This window comes from Pteronotus mesoamericanus, unplaced genomic scaffold (assembly GCF_021234165.1).
Source record: "Pteronotus mesoamericanus isolate MK-2021 breed Mesoamerican mustached bat unplaced genomic scaffold, CSHL_Meso_final scaffold_174, whole genome shotgun sequence".
NCBI lineage: Eukaryota > Metazoa > Chordata > Mammalia > Chiroptera > Mormoopidae > Pteronotus > Pteronotus mesoamericanus.
Window position 1 is genome coordinate 23928818 of NW_026555309.1, and position 17800 is coordinate 23946617.

The window sequence follows — 17800 nt, forward strand, 5'->3', positions numbered from 1 at the left end:
GCTCTCCCCATCTATGAGATTGCCCTAAGAATGTGCACAGTGGACAGCAGTTTAAGAAATAGTAGGTGTTGTCTAGGTTATTATAGATTTATAACTTATTGGTTTGTTCCTACACTGGCACCCATACCCAAAAGCTGTGGCAGGTTAGCTCGGCTCTGCAGGAAGCAGTGCGGCCTTTCCTGGGCAGCTGTGCTCAGGGATGCCATATGGACGCTGCACAATTTGTCCTTAATACTAATAATGTCACAGGGCAATCAGCACAATGAAAATGTTTTTTTTTTCTTTACATGCTGAAAGCACTGCTGATTTCAGTAAGTGAACATTATCTGAATTATCTGGTGTGTACTTAAAAGTGAAAAGAGAATTTCATTTCTTTCTAGTTCCAGGTGATAGAATAACTTCCAATTCAATAAAATTGGATTGTTAAATTTTACTATAGAGCAAGCATGCATCTAAAAATATTAGGCCACTGATGAGTAGATTACTATCCAGGGTTCCAACTGTCATTTGTTTCTTTCCAAGGAGGCACTGGAGTTGGTGTGAAGTTATGATGTCATTGGATATAAGCAGTTAAAAAACAATATTGAAAACAATATTTGGCAGTTGGAATTGTTAATAATGAAATAGTAATAAAAGTTTATGCTTCATCTTAGAAGAACATAGTAAAATATAAAGTAGTGCCAAATTGAAATTAGAATATTAGTATAGCATGTTAACCTAGAGGACCAGTGCTTTTTACCAATTGATATTCTCAGGTTACATACAGAGTCCAGCAGAAGTAACACCTGCTTGAGTGTGGTTGGTAGGGTAGTAATATGGGTATAATAATTTATAGTTTTAATTTAAACATTTCACCTAAAATATCATATGGTATGCTTGAGTGTGATATTGTTATGTTGCAGAATTACATGCTTATGATTTTTTAATAAAAGATTTTATAATAAAAAGTGCATTATTTGTGCTGAACCCTGTACATAAAATAGTGCCTTCTCATTTATGACATTCCCACAGTATAACTGAACCACTGTTTATATTTACAGATGATCTTGGACTTGTAGACGTCTGTTAAATATATCCATTCCTCATTTGACTTTTTTTTTAAAGTGATCTTCTGAAACATTTAATTTCAAAATTCTTGTAGAAAATTTATATGTGTGCATACACACAACATCTATATATACCATACAAATATTAGAATGAGGAGAATTTAATAAAAATTGCAGTGTTTAAGAAAAATGTAAAGTATTTTACATATGACCTTGAGCAATAGGCATTAAGAATTCCAAGAGAGTTCTTTTCCTGATGTTTCTAAATCCTTTTTCTAATGAGTCTACCGACAGAGCCCTTTATTTAGAGGGAATTAAACCAAGATGACTAAAGCAGCTCTGATAACATCCACCTGCTTCCCTGTTATTACAGAGCCTGGCCGTGCAGCTAATCTCAGTTACTTTATTTCTAGTATAACTTCATGGGCAGGTGACAAGTTTGTAGTCATTTAAGAGGCTTATTTTGGCACTAAGTACCCAAGAAGGTGAACCCTGAATCACTGTAGACAAACGAACCACAACACAGTGAAAAGTACCATGAGGCCTCACTGCTAAATTTTAAGAGTCTGTCAGAACACAGGCAAATCCATCTGCAGGACACTGAGGCTGGCAGCCTGGTGCCCACGGGCTGGGAACTGCCCCTTAGTACCTGGGCCATAGGCCAGGGCAGCACCCCCGGATGACACCCCCGCAGCTTGTGCTAGAGGCCCGGCCTTATTGCCTTGCCTGGTTCCCACTGCCCTCTCCCCATTTTTGCCAAGGCAAGGAGCATCCTCCTGGATCGCCATCCGTGGCTTTTTTAGAGTTTATTTACATGTTAAATTTACTCTAGACGTCCACACAATCAGATTTTACCTGAATAAAAATCTAGGGAAAGAAATAAAAGGACTCTCATGCTAATTAGTTCATAGTTTAACAAAATCTTAGAAAGAATTTGTATGCGTGGCAAGTCATCTCTTACTGCTCCTCTTAAAAAATCAATAAGAATGTAGCTCCTGCTAAAGGAGAATGGCAAAAATGGATTTTTTTATTGTTCTTGGGCCAGATTAAGTCCTCCCTTCCAGGTAAGTTGGCCTTAATTTCTCCTGGGGATGGGGTTCTGGTAAACAGAAGCATTAACAAGACCACAGTCTAGGGATGTTCTTCATTCCCTAATGTGTGGAGGGAAAGCAAGCAGAACCCTTTTTTACTGGGCTGTGAAATGGAGGCTGGCTTTGCGACAGTCTTCTTCTCCAGGCCAAGCAGATGGATTAGAGTGAAAAATATAAGTGATGAGAGGTGGCTCATCCCCCTTCACTGTCATCTCTAGAAATCAGCAAGGTGGATACCTTGTATATGCAAATGCCATTTCCTAGCAGATTGGCTTGTACTCCCAAGAAATTGCTTTAACTCATATTTACTTTTCTTTGCAAGTCAAGGTGTGGAAATGCCCTGGGTTTATCCTATTTCATAGCTTCTCTGAATCCATAGGCAGCTTCTCCACTTAGAAATTGAATTTCGACAATGATCTCCGGTGGAAGAAATCTAAGTTTTTATCCCACCCTTGACATACCATTAAATGATGTTTTACTTTTTCTGCTGCTTCCATTTGTTATGATGCTGGGTAAATTACACCTAAGGATCATATTTTATTTTTTTTAAATTTTTATTTAATTATTTTTGAAGAGAAAGGGAGAACAAAACATCAATTTGTTGCTCCACTTATTTATGCATTCATTGGGTGCTTCTTGTGTGTGCCCTAACTGAACCCTCAGAGTTGGTATATCAGGATGATGCTCCAACCAACAGAGCTACCCGGCCAGAGCTCATATTTCCATTTTTAATGTTATGACCTACATTTCAGATTTTGAAAATATATTAAAAGATAAATGTTTTTTGAAGGCATTTTTAACTTTTTGAGGGTATTAATTCAACGGTAACTGAGGATTATCTCTTGCAATGCTTTACATTAAGTTACTAAACATACCTTATCTAATTATTTTTCTTTTCATATTTAGGAAGAATGTTCTGGACTCTGTTGAAAATAATATAAAAGCATGAGGGAAATGCGGTAAAGTGGTCAACAATCTAGTCTTTGGAGTCTTAAAGGACAGAGTTCAAATTCTATCTCTGCCATTTACTATTTGACCTTGACCAAGTTTCTGTGACCTTGCTGATTTCCATTCTTTCTTTGGTTTAGTGGAAATATGCATAGTACCTGCCTCACAGGCCACTGAGAGATTAAGTAATGCATTCGGGCACTTAACCACATCGCCTAGCACATATTAAGAATACAATAAATTATAGTTAGAATGGTGTTGACATCAATATTTTTGTTCTTTGGTGGTTAAAAGTCTGATATGGACACTCTCTCTAAATCGCATCTGTGGGTTGGTTGGTTTGTTTGTTTTTTGGTGTGCTACAAAGAAAGTTCACCACAGCGCTGGCATTTACTAACACATCTTATTGTCTGATTTAGATGATATGCTGCAAAGAAAAATACACTTATTGATGCATATCCCACACACAGGACTGAAGAGCAATTGCATTTAACACCCGCCTTTGTTGTACTCACTGAACAGCTTGTTCAAGGCTTGCTGTATGGAGTTTGGGATCTTTGTTTTCCTTGGTTGCTTTTCTGCATGCCAGCCCCTCCCCCAGCAGCCTGGCTGGTGGAGGTGTGGGCGGAGCTTGCCAGACATCAAGTACCAGGCTCACTAGAGTAACAGAACGCTCAGCAGATCCGACTGGCTCCCGCAAGGCTATAAGGTTGCCTCTGGCCTCCACAGAAATGACGAAGGACAGAAACAGCCCAGGGTAGGTGGGATCTACCAGCTTCACCTGTTGTTACTTCCTCTGTTATTATGAAGAAAACATTTCCTAGTTCCATTATCAAATAGATATCTGATTTCTGTGGAAGTGGGGAATCAAATCTTTGTGTTTATGGGACCAAACAGATGGATTCCTGTTGCTATTTGTTTCCTGGTGAAATGGGACCATGAACAAGGCAGGCTGCCAGGGGCATGCGTATTAAAGAAAGGGAACCCCTCCAACACGCTTGGTTTGCCGTATCCATTACACCTGATTCCTTTCCAAACCATACTGCTTTGTAATTTTAAAATGAATGTTATTTCTACCAGTTGTTTACTAACACCTCTTATAGTGTGGTTTAAATGATTTTAAGTGACATGGAGGAGATAATTGTCCTTTTTATTCTCCGTTAAAAGCATCTTAAGCACTTAACATGTTTTAGTATGTTGTATTTAGCATAATACATTATTTAAAATCACTTAAAAGTAATCTAAAAAACAAGTCATGAAAAATTTTGTCTGTGTTTTTCTGAGAATAATAGTTTTTCAAGCACTTCATATTTTAAACTAACAGTGGGGTAGTTTTAACAACCCAGAATATCTCTTAGATATTCTTGCTTTCAGCTGCTCATGGGCACTGGTGGATACCTGTGTGATCGTTTTAGAGCATCAGGTACAGCCCAGGGGCAGGAACTCCTCTTCCACCCTGGAAGTAAGGTAACTCCCTTTACTCACTAATTCTTTCTCTTTTTTTGAAGACTATAAGATTGTATTTTCTTTTTCTTTATTTCAGTAAGATGTAGACAACAAAAAATTGATAGTGTTTAACATCATTCAAGTATTAAAAGTATTTTACATTATTATATTTTACATTATGAAAGCTTTATTTCCCTTCCAATGCCAAGTTCAGAGGTGGGTAGGTGGGAGAAAATATAATTTTCGAAGCCTGAGTATTTACCCAGATTACTTAATTAGCATTATTCTGCTGCCTGATTTGACATTTACAGCTGAACATCGATTTTCATCTTGGAAGCCAGAACACTGCAATTATCTCGAAACTAAATTAGAAATATATAGCTTCTCCCTGAATTATAGAGATATTTTAGGGGTTGAAATTGTTTAATTAAAATTAACCAGCTTCAATAGGTGTTACCCCCTTTGATCACTTTTGACTCTTTATTAAATCAGTAAAACTCGCAGCTCTTGCCTTCCTCCACCAATATTTAAGTGACAAAATCCACCCAAAGTTCTGAGCCAAAAGCAGGTGTCTACACAGAATGTGCTTTGGCTAAAAAACCAAGAGCGCTACCCAGAAACCTTAGCAAATAGCCCCAACACACAATCAGTTATACTAGAAAATGATGTTTATTATTTAATAGAGACCACAGTTCTGTGCTTTACACGTATTAACACAATTATCACAACCACTCCTGCAATTGGTATTGTTGTTATTCCTATTATACCAATTTGCATACTGAGGTATAAAAGAGGCAAATAAATTTTGCAGCATCACACAACTAGTAAGTGATGGCATTGGAGTCCATAATAGCTGGGCACTTGATTTAAAAAAAAGAAACTAAAACAAATCTAATCCAAGATCAATTTTTTAAAAATTTCACCTAACTCTTTATTAGATATTCAAATGACTAAGTATGTGCTTATTGATGTAAATACAGCAGTATAAAATGTACAAAGAGTAAATATGCCCTATTCCCTTTCTAAATCTACTTTTCTGGCAGTGGAGAATATCCTTGCACATTTTTTGTCATGCTTAAACAACAAACATAGATATGCTTTCCCACATGCATACAAGTTTTTAGACAAAAGTAAAAATATACTATAAACATTACTCTGAAATTTGGTATTTCACCAATTTATACATCACATAGAGCAATGCTAGCCCCAGGCCAGTAGAGTTATAGTCAGCTTTGCGTTGGTGCATAATATTTTATGTGATGAATGAACCATGATTTATTCATGACATGATAGATGTTCAGATAAATGAGTGATCAGTTGCCTAAGTGTTTGAAATAGACACCTGACAGAACGAGTGAATGAGCCAGGTGCTCATGCACTGGTAATGCAAGCTAAGGTCTGGTAACAAACAAAGTCCTCCTAATACTTCAGTTTCTTGGCGATTTACTTGACCAAAATCACACATTTCTTAAAATGTTCCCCATCACCTCAAAGGCTATAATTGATCTCATGTGTTTGTTCTATGTCATATCTTAGGTTTAGAGTCTTTGAAGCAAACTGGAATGACTTAGGAAATGTAAAAATTGAAATGTCTGTATACCACTGCACTTTTGCTCATGGCAGGAAAAAGAACACTAAATTATTGCAGTTCTAAACTTTGGATTGGAAAGGGAAAACAATAAACAAGGACAGGAAGCTTCCACTCTGAAATATTCAACCTGGGCCATTCTCCGTAAGGATGTTTTCCATGGCTGACACAACAGCAGTTCACTGTGTTTTATGTGGAACTAAATCTGTAAGCCACCTTGGTACCTGTTGAGTAAAGAAAAGTTATTCTTTAAATGCTTTTGTGTTTCCATTTTATAGAACCCTGAAAGAGATATTTATCTTTTTTAAGAATCTTTTTTTAAAGGTTGAAAACAAAGTATATCTATGGTTAGTACTTGACCTTTGTGCCTCAAAAAAGTAATTGCTCATTTTCTTATTTCTCAAGAACAAGCAGATCATCAAGTCATTTTCTGGACTTTTCCTGCTTCTAGAATTGGGAGTATTTTCTGTAAAGCAGCAGAGTTTCAGTACTATCCCCATCAAGAATGGGAACTGGAAAAAGAATAACATTTTTCGTGTTCCTGTGGAACCCATCAAAGCTAAAGACTGGAGCCCAGCTCTATTTACATATTAAATGTCTGAAAGAAATTTTACATTGTTTATTCACTCAGGGTTTAGTGCAAAAAAAAAAAATCCTCTTGAGGTGAATGACAAGAATGCAGTCATCTGAGAATGTGTTTTAACCTTGATACTCTGGGCATTCTATTTTGCACCATCTGTAATCTAAGGCGACATCTAAGTGCATGACTGGATATCCTACAAATATATATATATATATATATATATATATATATATATATATGCTCTAATATATATTTTATTCATACAGATAAATTCTGCTCACTTGGAAACAAAAGCTTGTCCAGAAAATATATTAGAGTAGTTACTCTTTAAACATACACTATGTGGAATAAAGGATTTGTTCTTATAATTTTGACATTTTCAGAAAGTTTATGTACATGTAATCATTCACTTCAAAACCAGCTCAGTTTCAAAACAATTTCTATAACGATTGTTTCTAATTCAGAATAATTGGAATTATTTTTCAAATGTTGGATTTGATGATGCTGAAGTATGCTGGTTGGAACATTAATGATTTTAAAATAGCACAAAGAGACAAAACTTTATATAGTATGGGATTTTAATTGTTTCCTAGAAAGTGCTTATATCTCTTGAGACCAGCAATAAAAAATGTAAGTATTGTACATACATTGCAATTTAATTCAGTAAAAATTTCTTTAGCTTTTATTTTTTGCGAGGCACTTGACTTTTTGTTATAAGAAGATTCAAAAATGAATACAATCTGATTTTTGCTCTCCAGAGTTTTATAGGTTAGTGGTTGAAAGAGAGTCACATGTGTAAATAGTATGTATGGTATAACGTCAGGAAGGCTGCCATATGCTCAAACAGTGGGGAGTTAAGAACTATGAGGACATAAGATGATTTGAGGAGAGGGAGCATACTTGCCTATGTACCCACTGTGTACCCAGAGTCTTGCAAAAATTTTGGAACATTTCATGTGTAAAACACACAGACCATGGTCTAGATCCTGACTCCATCTGTATTTGACATTTTTGTATTAAGGTCATGTGCATCTACAAGACTCAGGACAAAAAAGGGGTCTATTCTTCAATGGTAACTTCAAAATGATATAAGATGGGTGCCAAACCACACAAATTTCCAAAGGAGGAGCATATTGGCTCAATTTTCTTTTATTCCCTGGCAGTTTCTTAAATTTGTGAAACCCACTATAAATCTGAACTCAAAGACAGTGGTATTTTTTAATCCATTCTGTAAACATGACAGCAAACCAAAATGTTGAGATTAAATTAACTTATATATATTTCTTTTTTAAATGTACTATACTGAGAAATATAAAAGAGAAACTTTTAATGAATGGAAATATCCCCATATTTTATCTTTATAAAAAGGACCTTTAGACCACTCAGGGTCTACAGACAACTTTTCTATTACATCAAAGTGCATCATAGAATAATTCTGAAAACAGGGCCACCCTCTCTACTTGGTATTGGACTCTTAGTGAAAGAAAATTTCAAATTGGTCAATGTACCAATTTACTGCTCCTGGTATTTCACTCTTTGAGAAGCATTTTAAATTAATTCCATACTTTAGTGAGGACATACTAGAAATCTCATCCCTTGCTTTTTATTGTTTATTTTGAAACTTGAAACTCTTTAGTGTTATTTTTATCAGTAATCCAATTTAGAGTGAAAAAATTTTGGAGGTCTATTTAAACTGAAATACAGTCAGTTCTTTAGTGGGTCTATAGTACTCTAGGATGAAATTGAAATCCTTTAATGTGATGTAAGTCCCATTGGGTTATATGCTCTCATATCTCTCCCCACTGTCCATAGGTATATTCATATGTTGAAAATTGCTCTAAATATGCTTCATTCTTTCTCAGCTGTGTTTTTGCACAAGCTTACCTCTGCCCAGAATACTATTCCTTGCATTGTCTCCTTTGTGGCTTCTTTGTACTTTTTCAAGCGTCTGGTCAGATGTGACTTCCCTTGGAGATTGTTCCCATTTCCAGGCAACGCTCTCCCAGGGCCTGCCGCACCTCTCTAATACTGCACATAATCATACTGATGGAATCCCATCACCTGCTGGTGGCTCTCTTCCCTTCACCTGGGAAGACTCAATTCTTCTTTGTATTCTCAGGGCTTTACATGGTGCCTTGCCTTCAGTGTTAGGAGATAGAAGGCTAAGGTACCACTTAAAAGTGAAAGATCCGTTGATGATCAAATAGCTCTCAAATGCTGTATGGCTGTATTTCCACCAATGTGAAGGCAGTCTAAATTGTCTGTTTCCTTTGATCATGATGATGAGCAGTAAGACTCATGTTGATTAAATAATCTTTCTTTTTCTGCTAGTGACCATACCTTCATTTAGCCCTCATTATATCTCACAACAAACTATGTCAACCTCTTCCAAAATAGCCTCTCTCCCAGAAGCCCTCTTTCCTGATGCGCTGTGTGTAACTGCTGGAGAGTTAACTTCCTGAAAAATGTATCTGATCACATCATTTCTACTCTTAAAACCCCTTGAGGGTCTCTATTATAAAACATAGATGGGAATGTTCAGGCCAGCATTGAAGACAGCAGCTTGGAAGCAGTGTGAGCTCTGGGACACAGCATGTTTTCCCCATCATTATAACCCTAGCACCTAGCACAGTGCTTGGCATATCCTAGGCCTACGATGCACATGTGCTGAATAACCTATTTCATCAAACATAAGATGCCAGTCATCACAAAACCCAACCATATTTTATGTACCACTAAAAAAAAAATCTGCAAATTAAAATATGGGACAATTCTTTCTTTCTTATAACTTTTCAAGTTTTTATTTTATTCTTGCTGAAAGACTTTTAAACTTCAGAAAAAAACAAAATTTTTATTTTTTGTTTTACCATATTATATCACTCTTGTGCATAAATAAAAAACAAAAATAAATGGGTTAAGGTTGTTTTTACAGCTTTACAATGAAATCCTGGCTTTTCTAAATCTCCACCTCACTGTCATTGATACCAATGTTTTGTTTCATGGAATACTGTTATCTGTTTCATCAGGAGTATTAGCGGGGAAGCATTTCTTAAAATAGTCATTTTTATTCCAAGCTATTTATACTTGTTTTGCAGATTTTTGTGTGTATGCATGAGTAGTGACAATATCATAACTCCTACCTGCATCCCAATTTCAGAGGAGATAAAAGTGTATAAAATAGAGTACATCTCAGAACTGATGAAATTTCAGTGAATGTATGCATGGAATAAGCGCCTGCTGTTATTAACTTGTCCCCCCGTCTGCACTACTGCACTCTGTCTACCACCCAATCTCACAGGCTCTTACTCTTAACCATGAGATTTTGTGGATTGGGATAGATGTGTTTTTTTTTTTTTTTGGCAACTCTGATACTGCATTTATTCCTAATCACTAATCACTCTGCATGCAATTACCTTCTCTTCTCCGTTCTCAAACCAAGACCAGTCCTTCATGATACAGTTTGAATACCATCTCCAAGTCTGCCTTCCTCACTTCCCAAATGGACTCAGTTCCTGCCCCTTTGGTGCCCACTGATCATTTTGTATACACTCATTTAGTAATTCTATTTTTCTTTTTATTACCACATGGTGCAGGATAAGGAGCAATCATGTGGTATTCTGTACTCCTGCTGTTTGCACAATTATTTTTTGATAAAACTTGAATAGATATAATTTGGTATATCTCATTCCTCTAATTGACTGGTGTGGAAAGAGAGAACATTGTTCCAGAATTGAGTTGGGAGGACTTCCGATGCCATCGCTAGTGCCTCCTACCAAGCGCCATCTAACGAAGGGCCTGGCATTTTGCTTTGGTCAGAACATTTAAGTCTGCATTGGTCCAGCCTATGTTTTACAAAACAAGCAAAAACTCTCAAACCCAATATTTCTGTACATTTTATCAAGATTATACAACCTATTGATCAATTATCATTTACATCTTCACAATTTTTACATTAAAATTAACCAGAGATCAGAGCCTGAAAATAAAAACTGAAAACAATTTTAGAATCTTTAGGAACAAATTTAAAGTTTCCGTAGAAATATTATCTGTTGATGAAAAACATCAGCCAAGGTCAAGTGCCTGTCCTTTAAAAGTATCTTCTCATTTCATTAACAATTGTCAAAACAAAGACTCTGTGTCCCAATCCCTAATGCCAGCCATGAGTCATTCTCTTTATGGATGTTAACATAACCCTCAAAGAGATCCTGACAAAGGAACAGGTGATGGCCTTCTGGAGCAGTGTTACCGAAAATATTGTCTGGTCCAGCTGCATCAGTCACGTGGGAAACTGGAGAGAATTGCAATACAGGGCTACCACATCTGATTCCTGGATTCTGTGTGATTCCTATAGACACAGCAGTTTGAGAATATGTGTTTTTAGATTATGATCCACTGAATCTGATGCCACAGAGGGTATTTTTAGTGTTTTCCTGGCAGACCTGGACTGATTCCCAAATTCTGGGCTGTAAAAGTCAGTGCTCTTAGGTCCCATAATTCAAAAACTTCGAAAAATATTTTCATCATGAATTTTTCACTATTAAATACTGTAAATGTAATGGGATTTCCCTTCAGTCTGTATACATGGGAAATTAATTGTCATTTTGAATACAGATAGAGGGAAAAGCTTAAAAAAGATAATCTTGTATGTTTTCCAGAGGAAATGATCAATGTGGAATAGAATTAAACAGAGGACTTTTTAAAACAATTCTGAGTCACTGCAAGCACGCAGAAAGAGAGATGTGAGTCATCGTAGGTCAGCCAGATGATAGAGATGTGGCTGGGAATAGAATACAGATATTATCCTCCTGAACGATACCCACTTCCTGCTTCCTCTGACGATTCTTAAATGTCTTCGCTGAGTCATATAGTCACACTCATATGAAACAGTGTGACTGTTTCCTGAACAGCTTTACATTAAGGACTTTCTGGGCTTCTAGTATCTTTTGCAGAAGCAGAATAAGCATCCTTTACTTAAAAAAAAAAGAAAAAGAAAAAGGCATTAGGTTATTTACACAATTAGAAGGAAATTTAACAAAGTGATCAAATAGTTGAATTTGAATATGTCTAGCATCATTGTCTGGTTGTATTCCTGTTGATAAAATAATTATGTTGGAAATGATTTAATAGCATCAATGTAGTTTGAAGGAGAGAGACAAATTGTCTCCATCTCAGTGACCTATTGTGAATTATTTCTCCACGCTACAATTTCACCTGCAGTTTTTCTTTGTAGCCCCTGTAGCCTCCAGAACACCCATCCATGAGAAACTTCATAACAATAAATTAGGCAGCTACTTGATTACTTCTGGAGCCTAGTCACTTCCTCTGCCTAGTCCCCCTTTCAATTAGATTTTTATTAGAGTTCCATGTAGACTAGATGATGGATGAATGGAAATTCAGGAATACAAGAAACCAAATAAATGTGTCTGTGTGTGTCTTCCTGTGAGTTGCAGCTGTATTTATTTTATGCATTTTATGTAAAAATGCATCATTAAATTGACCCCTAACTAAGTGGCTAAGATGTCTGACTGGTGTCATTGTTATCAGACATCTTAGACAATTTCCATCAAAAATTTTAGTCTTTTCCCTCTTCTTAAGCTAGCATGTTGTCTTCGGATATCTCAGTAGATATCAGACATTCGATTGCAGACATTCGCTGAATACCTCCAGCATGCCAGTCCCCGGGGTAGGCACCGGCCATGGTTGAGCGAGAGAATTCCTTCCTGGCAACCACCTGGATTTTTTACCTCCATAGCTTGGGATTCTGGTACCACATATAAGGAGTAGTCTCTCTTCCTGTCCCATCTATAAAAATCTAACCATTTCTTCCCCTATACAGCAGCCTTTCGCTAGGGAGCAGGTAGACCAGTATCTTGAAAAGCCCAAGACCTAGCATATCTGCTGTTCATTCAGTTTAATATGCCTGTAATGACATGACCTCATTACTACATGCCTGGTTTTCCCTGTTGAGTCAGTTGCCACAGTGTGTACTTTTGGCTTTGCTAAAGACAATCTTAATTTATTAAAATTGACTTATTGTGATATACTGAAGGCTGTCAGAAGTGACATCATAGTTATTCCTCATTATTCACCCAGCATCATAAGCCAGCTGTGCTGCATGTGTTAAAGTCAAGGGGAGGTAGAGTGGCCTGTCAACACATCATAGTCATTCACTCATTTATGCATTCACTCCGTTGAAAATAAAGTACATATCAAGTGCCTACTTGTTGCAGACATGGTACTAGGTACAAGAAATGCAGTGACTGAGAATGCAGAGGTGGTCCTAGCCTTGTGGATTCCAATCTAGCACTTGAAACTCAGCCTAAAATTTACTTTTCATACCAGTGCTTTCAATTAGTGCCTTTGTAAGTTGAAAGAGACCCAGAGAATAGATCTCCCAGAATCTCCTTATATCTGGAAATATCTGCAAAGATTTTCAGTGCAGTATCTTAGTCTGTTCTATCTTCAGGATCATCCCCATTCAGTTTCCAAGTGCAGGACTAGATGCTATGACCACCTTATGTATGAGAATCATGACTCATAGTGACTTTATTCTGCTTCCAGTTACCTGGGGTCTGCCTGAAAGACAGCAGAGTGGAGTCAGATGAGACTCAAAGACCTGGGATGTGTCCTGCATGCTTGCCTGGCATTTTGAAAACATTTGTACCAAGTCAAGTGGTAGGGCCACCTACAGTTTTAGTTTCAGAAGCATTTATCATGGGGGCTGAGAGGCTTAGAAGCAGCCTCTAAATGTGGTTAATCCCTGTGTCTGGGAAAAAATTACATTTGTTGGTGGTGAAACAATTCATATAATTATTTTATCATTTTCTAAAAGTAAGTTAATAAGCATACACCCTGCTGGGATGGTTCAAAAGGCAGGGTATGCTCTCCTTAATGTGTCTTCTGAAGGAAAAGACTTCCTGTAAAGCAAAATTCTCCCCTGACTTAGGATGCAGCACCATGTACCCTGGCCTAAGAAAGGTTCATGGCTGATGAGCCAAAATTATGCCAGAGAAACTTGCGTGTTTCCTAGGTGCAGCTCTATGCTCTTTGCACTGTGGGAATGAGCTCAGAAAGGCTGACACCTCCCCTTGTCTTGCAGAGCAGGGATTTAGACCACCCCAGGCGGTCACTTTTTGCCTCTTTTGAGTTTATACCCCCTCCCCCTTATATTCACTAGACAGGATTGTTGTAGCGGCATGAAGGGAAGATTTTACCATCAGTGGTCTTGTGAAGAAAATGTCATTAACTTTGATTAAACAGCTTTAAGTGTGCCACGTTCTCTGAGGCTCAGCCTGGCTAAACTATATCCCTACCAAAGAAACACAGAAAAGTAACTGAGCATACTAAATATGTGTGTGTGTTTGTGTGTGTGTGCAGTTGTAACCTTGGGGGAAAATATTTAACTGTTCTCTGTCCTGTTTCCTTTGTGAAAATAGAAAAGCACCCCATAGTATTCTTAGTTTTATAGAGGTCTACTTAGGTCTTTCTATGATTATTTATGGCCAAACAATTATTAAGTTTATAGACCTGAAAATGAAGAGTATAAATTCTATCTTTAATAGAACACTGAGGAATTTTACTTAAAGCACGTTGTTATCATGAGTCAACGCGTCTTATAAGGCATCCCATTTAAAAACACAGTGTTTCTAAAGAACTTATAACAATGATCTATAACTACAGCCAGTAATAAATTCTGAGAAAAAATATGACAAGCACACCTAAGGCATTTTTCTCAGTTATCCAAGAGCACGCTGAACATTGTATAGATGAACTCCATTAGAAAGCCATAAACTTACCTTTAATTACTTCTTTTAAGGCACTGCTCCTCGAGAAGGATTCCAAAGTCATGAACTGAGAGCTGGCATTCAGTACAGTGATCTCTTAGCAACACCTGCCAGGGGCAAGGCAACAGCAATTGTGGCATATGTGACCTGTATTTGATTAATTCCTATTACAGTCATAATTAGCACCAGATGATGGAGTGTTTAAATTTACTTGGATTATTTCATATACTTTTATTTTTTACTGTATTTTCAATTACCATTTAACCTCCTTTTAACCCTCCCCCAACCTGTAATCACCCCACTGTTGTCCGTGACCATGAGTCCTTTTTCCTTTTTGCTCAGTCCCTCTACCCCCTAACCTCCCCCACCTTGGTTGCCATCCTGTTCTCTGTCCATGAGTCTGTCTGTATTTAGTGTGTTAATGCAGTTTGTTCATTGGATTCCTTATGTGAGTGAAATCATGTGGCATTTGTCTTTCTCTAGCTGGCTTTTTGGCCTTAGCATAACGTTATCCAGGTCCATCCATACTGTTGCAAAGGGCAAAATTTTACTTCTTTTTTATAGCCAAGTAGTGTTCCATTGTGTAAATGCCCCAGAGTTGTTTTATCCACTTACCTATGGATGGACAATTAGGTTGCTTCCATATCTTGGCAATTATAAATAATGCTTCATTGAACATAGGGTGCTTATATTTTTTCAAATTAATGTTTTGGGTTCCTTCAGATAAATTCCCAGAAGTGGGATCGCTGGGTCAAAAGGCAGATCCATTTTTAATTTTTTGAGGTATCTGCATACTGCTTTCCAGAGTGGCTGCGTCAATCTGCAATCCCGCCAACAGTGCCAAATGGCTCCCCTTTCTCCACATCCTCACCAGCACTTGTTGTTTGTTGACTTATTGATGATAGCCATTCTGACAGGTGTGAGATGATAAATGCGAATTATACTTTTAAAATGAGATATCTTCAGTGGGACTATAAATTGACTGAGAAAAGTTCTACCTATTTCCATAGATGTTGAATTAATTTGGGGTATATAGTAATCACTCAAATATATATTGACTTGGTAAAACAATGCAATTCAATGACACTCAGTTTTACCTCAATGGGCTTGTATAAAATTTCACAGAGAAATATAGTATTGGGGGCCTATGTATACAAATTATTGTAAAAAATAATGTTTAATATAAAATGGGTATCAGGTATATATTTCATATTGTATGTATATACTTTAAGATATGAAGAAGAATTGAACAAGTAGGACAAGTTTAGCCTGAAGGAAAGAACTAGGGGACCATAATAGGCACGTACACATATTTGAGAATCTGTTTGTCCAAGAGTAGTTAGAGTTGTCCTGGTGGCCTCACAGGTAAATTAGGGCCCGTGGTTTGAGATGATGTGAACAGATTTTGGCTCACTATATGGAAAAATTTTCTCATTCAGATCTAGCCAGGGTAAAAATAATGTCCTTTAGGAGATGAGGAGTTACCCTTTTATATTTACGTAAGAAACAGAAGTTTCAGAATGGAATCAGGCACCAGTATGTGGTTTAAATAGATCGACTTCACAATTCTTTTAAGCCTGAAAACAGAATACTCACTGATTCTAAGTTTCTTTATTTGTAAATTGACTCTAATAATACCTGCCTTTCCTTTTACAGGTTGTTGTGCAGCTCAGAATAGATAATATATGCAAAGTGTCACAAAAATGTAAGGAGTAAGCATTTCTATTGCATCAAAGGAAGTTGCTCATTAATGAGTGTGAGTCAGATCTGACCTGACTAATACCACAGTATTCATTACAAGCATCTATAAGAAACTTCCAAATTAAAACAACAAAAGATATTACATTAACTTATATTTTGGAGGCTCATGTTTAGAGAAAAGGGTACTGACTCACTTTAAAGGGACTTGGGTACTGAGGGATTTATTTCGCTTTCATAGTTACTTTTAAGTTAATAGCATTAAGGCATTATTTTTCTATTACACAAAAGAATCTTGAGTGAGCTCACAGACAGGCTTTTGTTTGTTGGTTGGTATGTTGGCCTATGTTGTATGTTTCAAAGCAATTTTGGAAAAGGATAATACTGTATTTCAGAAAATTTTACCTCTTCAAATAACTTAGCAGATTTTGAAATTGTTTCAGAGAAATGAAGTTAGTTTCTCAGAATGTGTGCTTTCACATCCCTCCAGTAGACCTTATTAACCTTTAAAGGACAGAGGTTTCCTTGATTGTTATGCTTTAGGTAACACGTACCAACTGAAGTAAGATACTGTGTTGAACTATTTTTTTTAATTTTTAAATTAAATTTATTAGGTGACAGTAGTTAATAAGACTATAAGATTTCTTTCTTTTTTTTTTTGGTCTTTTATTTTTATTATTTTTGAAATTTTTTAACGTTTTATTGCTTATGCTATTACAGTTGTCCCATTTTTCTGCCTTTGCACCTTCCACCTAGCCTGCCCCTCAACTTCCATATAGGTTTCAAGTGTACAATTCAATGGTGCATCATCTGTATATTGCATTGTGTGCCCACCACCCAAAGTCAAGTCATCTTCTGTCACAATATGTGAGGCTTTCTTTCTGGGTAACTACCATACTGTTTTCTGTGTCCATGAGTTTCAGTGTATATCCCACATATGAGTGAAATTATATGGTTCTTAGATTTTTATGACTATTTCGCTTAGCATAGTATTCTCAAGTCCATCCATGTTGTCACAAATGGCAGTATATCATCTTTTCTAATGGCTGAGCAATATTCCATTGTTATGGGCAAATAATTTTGGACAAAGGAGCCAAAAACATACAATGGAGAAAAGAAAGCCTTGTCAATAAATGGTGCTGGGAAAATTGGAGAACCACATGCAAAATAATGAAACTAGACTGTACTTTGTCCCCATGTACAAAAATTAATTGAAAACAGAACGAAGACCTAAATATAAGATTTAAAACAATAAATTACAGAGAGAAAAAAACATAGGTACTAAACTTACAGACCGTGGTCTCAGAGAAGATTTTATGAATTTTATCCCCAAAGGCAAGGAAAGTAAAAGCAAAAATAAAGGAATGGGACTATAGCAAACTAAGAAGCTTCTGTACAACAAAAGAAACTGCCACCAAAACAAAAAAAGTAGCCAATCAAATGGGATATTTGCAAACAATAGCTCCAACAAGGGATTATATCCAAAATGTATAAAGAACTCACAGAACTCAACACCAAACAAACACACAATCCAATTAAAAAATGGTCAGAGGATCTGAACAGACACTTCTCCCAAGAAGACATACAAATGGCCAACAGATATATGAAAAGATGTT

The 17800-nt window shown here is 36.6% G+C and overlaps 1 protein-coding gene across 3 annotated transcripts in view; it reads left to right on the forward strand.

The window, feature by feature from the left end:
* The window catches only part of OXR1 (oxidation resistance 1), a 370698-nt gene that overhangs the window by 133607 nt on the left and 219291 nt on the right, over positions 1 to 17800 (forward strand). Inside the window, exon 1 of one of the 3 annotated variants that reach the window (XM_054590385.1) lies at positions 3759 to 3842. The exons of 1 other annotated variant lie outside the window; for it this stretch is intronic. In XM_054590385.1, the coding sequence (XP_054446360.1) occupies positions 3817 to 3842 (26 nt within the window). In that variant the 5' untranslated portion in view covers positions 3759 to 3816. Of the gene's footprint in view, positions 1 to 3758; positions 3843 to 17800 lie in introns of those variants that run through there. One more of the 3 variants, XM_054590388.1, reaches the window with a different exon arrangement.